The following is an 11,367-nucleotide window of genomic DNA, read 5'->3' on the forward strand; positions in this document are numbered from 1 at the left end:
ATTTGTTTTTTTCAATGTGTATAAAATCCTGCAAATTCAATTTCTGCAGAAATGAGAATAAATGACCTTATATTGCAGAAAGTAAATAAATGACCTTATATTGCAGAAAGGTTAATAGGGGTTGAATACATGGAAGGAAATTCTGTTTATTGGTAAAACTGCTGAAATGGAGGTGTATGGGGGGGTGATAATATAGATAGATACAGAACCACCTATCAAAGAGAAGAAATAAAGGAACCAGTAGTTCACCACTTTACAAGGAACAGACACACTATGATAGATACCTGAAGGTTTAAATCGAACGGAACAGTAGATTGTTACATTATATAATGACATCACAAAGACATTAGATTTAAAGAGAAATAAATGTGTGGTTACCATGGCATCAAAAGCCTATAAATACCTCCAGTGTTTGTTTTCAAACACACTTCCCCTTGACAAAGGCATATTAAACATACTGAAACGTTGGGAAGTCGGCTCTGTGAAGATCGGGAATTACTTTTTGTTCCTCTGCAAATGGAAAAAAGGACAACATATGCAAAATGGTGTGGACTATAATACACTACTAAAATCTGAAATATCAAATATTTAGAGTCTACTATACACTCTCCGTGGAAAATCTTTTCCAGCACTGCACTTTAACATTTTACATTGTGCATGCTACCATATAAATAACTAATTAGCAGATTGCCATCACTCCACTATGCATTCACTTCATTAATCCACAGTGATCCTCCATTCCTGCTTCAAGCTTTCAGCCATTGGTAGTTTTCCTCATAAAATAGAACTAATTTCATCTTCTATTTGAGATATTAGTATCTGTGAGAGAAAGATTCCTGCAATCTGAAAAAAAGAAAAAGGATTGAACTTAATGAATTAGACCTAACATCTTGTCATTTTAAAGACAGGCCCTTAAACAGCATGCTCTTTATAACTCCTACATAGCCCAATTAACTGCCATTGCTTTAGTGAGTACATTGTCACCGGTACCAAATTGTGTTTAACTGTAAGAAAAGTGTGCCCATCAGGTATTGTTGTAAGAATTACTGATTACATTCAACAAGGCTTGGCGTCTACGTTCCACATACGTAAGAGTCAATTGGGAAACATTTATTTGCTTGTCTTGCTAAAACCGGGGAGGAAAAATCACTCAATCAAGGCATCCATGCGCTTTATAAGCGTTTAGTTTTGCAGCATTTAAAGCAGTGGTGCACAACTCAGATCATGGAGAGCCGGTGTCCCTCCTGGGTTTTGTTCTAACCATATCCTAAATTAGTTAATTTGACCAATTAAGCTTCTAATAAGGTCCAATAAAGTATTTTAGGGTGCAGTTGGAATAAAAACCTGCAGGGACACCGGCACTCCAGGACCGAGTTGTGCACCACTGCTTTAAAAGAATCCCCTGTAACTGGTTTTAATGCATTACTCTTTTTTGTATACAATTTCTTTGTTGTATGAATAAATGAATGTGAATTGTTTCCTGTATTATATGCATGTATTATTAACAATGTCATGTAAAGAAAGATCATTATTCTACATTGTCGTTAAATACCTTGAATACCGGTAGATCAACACCAGTCATTATGTAATGCAGAGCACTGTACCTGTGGAAGGACGAGACCAAGAGCCAGCGCTCCCACCAGCAGCAGGTGTGATTCGATCCAGCCGGCTGTCTTGTCAGCACATCCCAGCGGGTAAATTGACTTGGTGGCTTCTAAGTAGTTCAGGTTTTGCACTCCAAACCCACACATTGTGTTAATGACAACCTGCAGGGTAATGAAACATACTGAAGTTTACATTCTGATAAACTACAGTAGTGTCTTCCAATATCATTTGCAAGTGCCAGTACATTCAGGTACCTTGTTTAAAAAACAAAATGCGATTGAATGACTCTGTGTGTACCTTTTAATAAGAATCTGCATCTCTGACTGGTCCAGTAGTCATTAGGAAGTATAACAAAAATAATAATTTTAGAATGCCCCAGAATCAGAACTGTTTCTATTTTGTCACCACTGAAAATAGAGATTTGATTATTTGGCCACAAGATGGCTTCAAGGATCTAGTACCATTCTCTTTTAAATCTAGTCTAATCTGATTTTGGGACAGTGTGATTTTGGAGTCTGCAATTAATGCTACACAAAGACCAATAGAGTGGTGCCCACTCAAAGATAATTAGAGTCTAATGGAATCTGAATATCGCTGCATTGTCTTGTCACCTCCCCCGGTACTGGAGTGCAGCAGGAGTAAGGAACGGCACACCTCTCCCTGCTCGGGTTCTCCTGGGTGCAGTTAAAGTACAGGTTCCGAGACCAGTCAGTGTAATTGTTGTAGCCGCAACACTTGAACTGAGGAAAGAGAAGAAGTGAAAATAGTAGGCAACCAAAAAAACCTAAGAAAATGTATATTTTAATTAGTATAGAGGAACTGATAGATATGAAGTACTGTATGTATCTAGGCTTGATAGAACTGTTTTTCCTACATGTTGCTGATGTGACACCATTTTGACAAGTACCTTATGCGTTTATTGGCTTATATCAACTTCGATTAAGTTAGATTATTCTGCCATGATTTTATCCTGTGTTACGTGTAAAAGGACCACCTTCTATAGGCAAAGTTACAGAGAAGAGTAAAATAGTTTTAACGGTATAAAAAAGCCACGAAACTACAGAACAGTTGTGTGACATCACTGTACGCAGGCAGACTGAATATATACCAGGAATATGACACTCAGCAACATGAAAGATTGATCACAATTGGCCAGGCTGTTCTCTAGATACATGGACAACTCTAAAATCATGTACAGAAAGACATTCAGGCCGGCAGACAGTCAGATAGTCTCCACATACATAACATGCCAAAGGACAAGTGATACGCTAGTCTAGATATATGCACCTACTTGTTAAAATGTGGCTACACTATGTTAATGAAAGGTAGTAAAATGTTTCTGAGAGTCTAGTGATAACACTATTAATATTCATTAAATTACATTACAATCATATTACCTCTTTTTGAATATAATCAATCAGGTTTTGTAGGTCAATATCATCTCTGTAGTGAATTATGGCTTTTTTGACAAATTTCCCAAGAGTGCCCCGGGTCTAAAAAATACAACAGTGACAAAATGAAAACATTCCAACTAAAAGATACAAATGATGAAAACAACAGAAGTGTGATACTTGGCCTGGTTAAATCTTTTGTTTAACTATCTCTGGTACTATATTTAAATACAATCCCAGGGTATATCAGTCTGTTTGGATTAATCCATCAAAACGCAGCAAACAATCCAGCAAACATCAAAAACTTTTGACAGGGAGTTATATTTATAATGTGGTTGATTCTGTGGCTACCCTTGAGGGGGACAAAATAAAGTACCGTAACAAACCAAAAACTCAGGAGGAATTTTAATGTTTCCTGTTTGTTGAGGTAAAAGATGGGAAATCGTCAAAAACCACAGAGCATGTTTGTAAGATTGACTTAAGTTAACTTAATTCACATATTTATTTGTTACTCAGTCAAAGGATGTACAATATAAAATACCACCTTTTTAAGCAACTGCAAATTTGCCCACATATTTTGCTGACAGGAATAAAACAATTTTTAACGATTAAAAAATGAGCAAGAACAAAACTCAAAACAATAATTGAACTGCCTCTGTTGTTTTATAACAACTATTTATTTTCAGGAGAAATGGGGGCAAGCTTTCCATTCGCTTCAAAACCGGGCCCAAAGACTTGCCTGTTCAGAATAGAAAAATCCCAGCACTGCAATGGCCAGCTGACTCAAAAATACTAGTGTCAAACTCAGTGAGAACTGTGGAGATAAAGGGTAGGGTATTTTATATGAAGATAACAAAAGATTTAAGAAAAAAGGTAAGTTGACAATCGTTTTGCTCCAAGTGTTTTAATACAGGAAAATCAATATCAACTTGTTTTTCTCAGAACAATATAACTGATCATTTTACTTTAACATTCTAAACCAAATTCTACCGTTTCCACAGCATAATCACAAATTTAAACAACATGCAATTAATACAATGATCTGCTCCACAAAACAACCCAACAATCACAAACAAAAAGACTATAACTGACATTTTACCAGAAAAGCGCAACCTATTTTTTTCTTTCTTTCTGCTAAAGTAATCATAGCTAATAAAATAATATTAAGGTTAAAGAATGTTCCCAGTTTGTATGCCTTGCCATCCAGGAAGTCTGTTTTACTTCTCTTCACCCCTGGGTCAAAGCATGTTACTGACTGAAAGCATGTCAGTTAATAGGCGAAGCAGCAGATTGGTTATTGGCAGGGAAGAAACCAGTGAAGGGGTGGGGACATTTTCATTTGCAAGACAGTCCAAAAGCATGGTTTGAGACATATTTCTTTAACCTTGTGCAGTACCAGATATCAGATTTTTAAATGAAAAAACATGTTTGCTTAAACGTGTGTCTTTCAAAACTGCACATATGGAACTATTTAGTTAGCTGCTAATAAATAAATAATATATATATATATATATATATATATATATATATATATATATATATATATATATATATATATATAATGGATGGGCTTCACTGAGTTACAGGAACATAATTTCATCTAGGGTTTCTATGACGTCATAAATTACGAGACCAAAGGTTGAGTGATTTAGAAACTGTTTTTTTTATTTTTAACGTATTCGTAATAACGTATATTTTCTTTTTTTTTTTTAATAACAGCCTACGGTAATATGTTTGTATAATTCCCAGTGCTAATACATATCACAAATAACTCAGTAAATTATCTTAATGTAGATCTAACTGCTCTAGGGCGTATATACAAAACAGCTCAATACTGTAACAATGCATTCTAATGTGCCAATTATTAACTATACATTATTCATTTTATACACCTGGAGTTATAAAGACAAAGCACTAAAGTTGGCAAAGTAGCCAAAACGCTGGTCAGCTTGCCTTTGTTTTTAGGTTTTACCATATACTTTTTGATTGAGTGTTTTGAAATTATATACATTTCATACTACACAGCATCAAAAAAAGATGTACAATCAAGATTCAACTCACAGCTTTAAGGAGTTTAATATTTTCTCTCAAAGCTCCAATACATCCACAGAATGTGATAAAGAACATAACAACTCCCACGACTATTAGAATGATAGCCGGGTCAATCAGAAATGTGTCTCTGACAGTGTCTGAAAGATAACACAATCAATTAAAAAAAAAAAAGATTAAAAACTGCCACACACAAAACATGACAAAAAAGGAGAGAGGTGTACTGTGTGTATATAAATATTATAAATACAATGCTATATAAATATGTTAAAAAGTTAAGAGCATAGTAAAAAGTCATTTAAATCTTATTTGCAAGAATATTCTCTTTCAACATGGCAGACTGCTATAAGATTACTCCATTCAAAACAGCAGATCATAATGTAAGCTAATATACTGAGATTTTCACCACCCTCTATTGCAGGTTTAAGGTCTGGATATCTGAATGCATTTACTGTGCATTATTCTGATGCCATTATGACATATATCTGCATATGCTGTATAACAGAGAGGCAGAGTGTAACTTGTAATATGATCTACGTCCATATTGTATTATTTTTTCTGCTTAATACGTTTAAAATATTTAATGAATTATCTAGAGCAGTCTTTTTGCAGTTACATTGTGCTGAAAGAGTTCCAGTAGTCTGTAACTGACCCCGTCTACACACTTGGAGAGTCAGAACAGAATCTGCTCATGTTGTTCATACCTGTTGCTTTCTCAACCTTGGCATAAACTCCTATTGCAATTATTAGTAAGGAAAACACCTGAAAACAAAAACAAAACAAAGATCATCATAATTATAGTTCTCAGAAATGGGATTCTCCTAATCAGTAAGACTATTTTCATGCTTGTAATCTTCTGGCAGGTTGATAAAAGGCTTGTGGATTGAGGGACATGACCAGAGGTCATCCACAATTCGACAGTGTAGTACATTGAGACAGAAGTATATTTTTGCCATCTGGTAAGAGTTACTCCTGGGTGTTTGTGCCACTTGTTTTTTGTGAGGAAAGACTCAACCGAGTCCTATTACCCTCAAACAAGCTATCCTCCCTTGACTGTAAGTGCCTTTCTATCTCCAGTCCTATTCCCCAGGCCTGTTGTGTTAATAAAGATTATGAAGTCTGTTCATTTAGCAAATATAAAGTCTGCCATCCTCAGAACCTCACTCTATGCCTTTAGGAATACAGTGATATCCTGTACATACATTTGATATCTGGTAACCTTCCGCACACAGATGCTCCAGTTCTATTCATAGAGTTCCACTATTTTGGGAACTGTGTGGCCTTCTGTTGCATATCCAAAATATTCTCTTATAGCGGATTGGCGAAACACACTTTAACTTGAAGTAAAAAAACAGGACCACCTTCAATACAAGGTGGTCAATATTGATTGATTTGTACATTTAAACAACTGGTAACTGTTTCCTGCATGGCATTTTCTTTATTTTTTAATAGCTGAATACACTCTCTTTAGTTTTCCAACTTCAATATTATTAAAAGAAACAATCAAGTTGAATGTAGGAGCAGTTAAATCATTGTTTTGATTTATATTATTGTTTTATTCTTTCACAGAAGTAATAGGGGGCAAGCTGTGAGGGGTGGAGCTGTGAGCTTTGCAACACTCATTCTCCTGTCCCAGCTAATCATGTCATTCTGAAAAAAATCACTGAGTCACACAGAATCAAACAAAAGAGCGCAGGATTATCCTGTATACATCATTTCAACACCCGGCCGAAATAAACAAACAAAAGCAGTTTGCTATTGTACTCATCTTCCACAGGCACAAAATAGTTTATTCATGAGGTCACTGGAAGGCTGAGTGAGCAGGTGACCTCATGTTCTCTCTGACCAATGCTGGAGGGAGATTTTCACTGCTTACCAGCTCAGTGATTGAGCCATTGTCCCCTTGCTGAAAGGGGTCAGTCAGAATTCTAGTATCTTCAAGAGAGAAACATGGTATGTTCCGGCAAAACCATAATTACTGCTCAGAGGGAAATAAAGCAATATGTATGCCATTGGATTGAATTGAATACATTTGAATTAAGTTTGATTTTAATGTTTTATGTTAGAATCTTTTTTTCTGGGGGGGGGGGGGGGGGGGGGCAGCGACAACAGTGTTTTTATATGACTATTGTTAAGGTTGAAAGAGTAATTAATTGTGTATGGATGTTTTACCCTTTTATTTACATTTTCTACAAATAACTTTCTCATTATTCATTGGCATATGTAGAGTATAGTTTATTCAAATATGATATGTTACATCAATTCTAATACCTGCGAGAGACACCTGTTCTCTGTTTGTATTATGACCGGAAGACAAAAAGCTGATTAATGATTCTCATATTTTTTCCTGGCTCCTCATATCCTCCATCTGTCACAGCAAATGCCAACCCCCACCCACTGACAAGCACCTGGATGTGTGGATTGATTTTGAGTTTCCAAATATTGCTATTAAGAAAGGATGGCTGACAACAGTTTTGTATTGACCTAGTGTACCTAGTCAATTAAATGTCAGTAAGTTTAATAATAATAATAATAATAATAATAAAAAAATGTAATTAAATGAATTAATACATAATTAAATTAATAATGATTAATAATGTTTATTGGTACAGAATGCTTGAAAAAGAAACCTAAACAAAATATCAAACCAACATATACCAAAACAGCAGACTACTCTATGCAATAAATACCCCTTTAAAATAAAAATAATAAAAAAAACACTTACCCAGAATAAGAGACTGAAAATAAACAGGAAATACCTAATCCAAGGATTGATGAAAGAAAAAGTGTCAGCTCGGTTCAAACTGACTTCTCTGTCCATTGCGCTGCAAGTAAAGGCTACAAGTTGTTAATCAGATAAAGATGAAAAAAAATGCTGTTTTAAAAGAAAACAAATATATATATGTATGATATATATATCTGAAAAGAATATCTGAAACCCTTTCAATGTGTGTTTTGGACTAAAAAGTGACGAGCTAGCAGTTATATTGTTTGATTGCTATGCTAGTGAGCGGCAGAACTGCCCCGCACACTGTATACCCTGGATCAAATTGCACACAAAATATCTCTGGCTTCAGTACAACTAAATGGGTGCAGCTCTGTGACACCAGCTACTGTCCTTTAGCTACAGCATAGAGGGAAGTGGGGTTGAGAAGAGTCCAGATCAAATATATTGTTTTGTTACTGGAATACTCTACCATGTGACATGTAATTATTAAGATAAACAAAATAAGCAATATATGCACTTCTTTTCTGATTTTCATTATTTTTTTGACTTTTTTGAAATTGAGGATTTCAATGTTCCTCTGTGGCTTCAACAGAGCTCTCAGAATCAAGAGTGTAACTCCCAGGTCTCAGAGTGTAACCCCCCCCCAGTACATCTCAGAGTGTAACTCCCCAGTACATCTCAGAGTGCAACTCCCAGGTATCAGAGTGTAACCCCCCAGTACATCTCAGAGTGTAACACCCCAGTACATCTCAGAGTGTAACTCCCAGGTCTCAGCGTGTAACCCCCCAGTACATCTCAGAGTGTGACTCCCCCAGTACATCTCAGAGTGCAACTCCCAGGTCTCAGAGTGTAACCCCCCCAGTACATCTCAGAGTGTAACACCCCAGTACATCTCAGAGTGTAACTCCCAGGTCTCAGCGTGTAACCCCCCAGTACATCTCAGAGTGTAACTCCCCCAGTACATCTCAGAGTGCAACTCCCAGGTCTCAGAGTGTAACCCCCCCAGTACATCTCAGAGTGTAACTCCCAGGTCTCAGAGTGTAACCCCCCAGTACATCTCAGAGTGTAACCCCCCCAGTACATCTCAGAGTGTAACCCCCAGGTCTCAGAGTGTAACCCCCCAGTACATCTCAGAGTGTAACTCCCAGGTCTCAGAGTGTAACCCCCCCAGTACATCTCAGAGTGTAACCCCCCCAGTACATCTCAGAGTGTAACTCCCAGGTCTCAGAGTGTAACCCCCCAGTACATCTCAGAGTGTAACACCCCAGTACATCTCAGAGTGTAACCCCCAGGTCTCAGAGTGTAACCCCCCAGTACATCTCAGAGTGTAACCTCCCCAGTACATCTCAGAGTGTAACCCCCCCAGTACATCTCAGAGTGTAACTCCCAGGTCTCAGAGTGTAACCTCCCAGTACATCTCAGAGTGTAACCTCCCCAGTACATCTCAGAGTGTAACTCCCAGGTCTCAGAGTGTAACCCCCCAGTACATCTCAGAGTGTAACCCCCCCAGTACATCTCAGAGTGTAACCTCCCCAGTACATCTCAGAGTGTAACTCCCAGGTCTCAGAGTGTAACCCCCCAGTACATCTCAGAGTGTAACTCCCAGGTCTCAGAGTGTAACCCCCCAGTACATCTCAGAGTGTAACCCCCCCAGTACATCTCAGAGTGTAACCCCCCCAGTACATCTCAGAGTGTAACTCCCAGGTCTCAGAGTGTAACCCCCCAGTACATCTCAGAGTGTAACCCCCCCAGTACATCTCAGAGTGTAACCCCCAGGTCTCAGAGTGTAACCCCCCAGTACATCTCAGAGTGTAACCCCCCCAGTACATCTCAGAGTGTAACCCCCCCAGTACATCTCAGAGTGTAACCCCCCCAGTACATCTCAGAGTGTAACCCCCCCAGTACATCTCAGAGTGTAACTCCCAGGTCTCAGAGTGTAACCCCCCAGTACATCTCAGAGTGTAACCCCCCCAGTACATCTCAGAGTGTAACCCCCAGGTCTCAGAGTGTAACCCCCCAGTACATCTCAGAGTGTAACCTCCCCAGTACATCTCAGAGTGTAACCCCCCCAGTACATCTCAGAGTGTAACTCCCAGGTCTCAGAGTGTAACCTCCCAGTACATCTCAGAGTGTAACCTCCCCAGTACATCTCAGAGTGTAACTCCCAGGTCTCAGAGTGTAACCCCCCAGTACATCTCAGAGTGTAACCCCCCCAGTACATCTCAGAGTGTAACCCCCAGGTCTCAGAGTGTAACCCCCCAGTACATCTCAGAGTGTAACCTCCCCAGTACATCTCAGAGTGTAACTCCCCCAGTACATCTCAGAGCGTAACTCCCAGGTCTCAGAGTGTAACCCCCCAGTACATCTCAGAGTGTAACCCCCCAGTACATCAGAGTGTAACCCCCCCCCAGTACATCTCAGAGTGTAACCTCCCCAGTACATCTCAGAGTGTAACTCCCCAGTACATCTCAGAGTGTAACTCCCAGGTCTCAGAGTGTAACTCCCCAGTACATCTCAGAGTGTAACTCCCAAGTCTCAGAGTGTAACCCCCAGTACATCTCAGAGTGTAACCCCCCCAGTACATCTCAGAGTGTAACCCCCCAGTACATATCAGAGTGTAACTCCCAGGTCTCAGAGTGTAACCCCCAGTACATCTCAGAGTGTAACCCCCCCAGTACATCTCAGAGTGTAACCCCCCCAGTACATCTCAGAGTGTAACCTCCCAGTACATCTCAGAGTGTAACCTCCCAGTACATCTCAGAGTGTAACTCCCCAGTACATATCAGAGTGTAACTCCCATGTCTCAGAGTGTAACCCCCCAGTACATCTCAGAGTGTAACTAGCCCCTGCAACACTCAAGTGGATTTAAGAAATATCAGTAAGAACTACCACACAGAATAATGTGGTATTTCTTCTATCCACTAGGGGCTGGGTGCTCCAGGGGAACAGGGTAATGGTATACCGGTATACTAGACTTAGACTTAGACATGATTCAGAAGGCTATTTGGAGGCCACACGAAAAACACTGCATTTCGCTTCATATTGAAAATCCCTTAAATCTGGAAACATGCACATAGATAAAGAGGCATTTTTAAAACATCCTATTAAGGACAAGTGGAAAATGTAATTAATACATTCAAAACAAACGCAATTAATAACCAGCTGATCACTAGATGGCGCTCTTGCTTCTAAAAATACCCTTTGGCTCATCTAGCCTAGCTGCCAGGAGACAGCACTGCCAAGCCTTTATATACAGTTCGTCACACGGTTTATATCGGCAACTTTTGGCTTGATTCAGAATTGCAGTTGACTTTCCCAATCATTTATTTTGTAGAGACCAATTAAGGAACAGATGGCCATGGATACTAAACTGGCTTAAGGCATGCTTGAGTGGGATGTAATGTAATGTACCAACCAGTTCTGTGAATTACTACAGTACAGGCATTGTCATTGATACTAGAAGTGCTTCCATATCCTTCACAAGTACATTTTACCAGAACGAGAATACTTACCTCCCTGCGCAGGTAAACCAGACATTAGGTAGTAAGTAACCTATTCACATGCATATAGTAAAAGACAAAACAGACCAAACCG

General features: G+C 38.8%; 1 protein-coding gene across 1 annotated transcript; it reads right to left on the bottom strand.

Moving 5' to 3' along the window:
* Positions 1 to 709: 709 nt before the first annotated feature.
* Positions 710 to 8,178, bottom strand: tspan33b (tetraspanin 33b). Its single transcript, XM_059027554.1, has 8 exons — positions 7,771 to 8,178; positions 5,750 to 5,807; positions 5,058 to 5,185; positions 3,736 to 3,810; positions 3,003 to 3,098; positions 2,217 to 2,345; positions 1,605 to 1,766; positions 710 to 843 (listed from the first exon to the last, which is right to left on the bottom strand). Exons 1-8 carry the CDS (start codon positions 7,864 to 7,866, stop codon positions 775 to 777), a joined length of 813 nt encoding a protein of 270 aa, XP_058883537.1. The 5' UTR covers positions 7,867 to 8,178; the 3' UTR covers positions 710 to 774.
* Between the last annotated feature and the right edge of the window lie 3,189 nt (positions 8,179 to 11,367).

The sequence above is a fragment of the Acipenser ruthenus genome, chromosome 7, assembly GCF_902713425.1.
Source record: "Acipenser ruthenus chromosome 7, fAciRut3.2 maternal haplotype, whole genome shotgun sequence".
NCBI lineage: Eukaryota > Metazoa > Chordata > Actinopteri > Acipenseriformes > Acipenseridae > Acipenser > Acipenser ruthenus.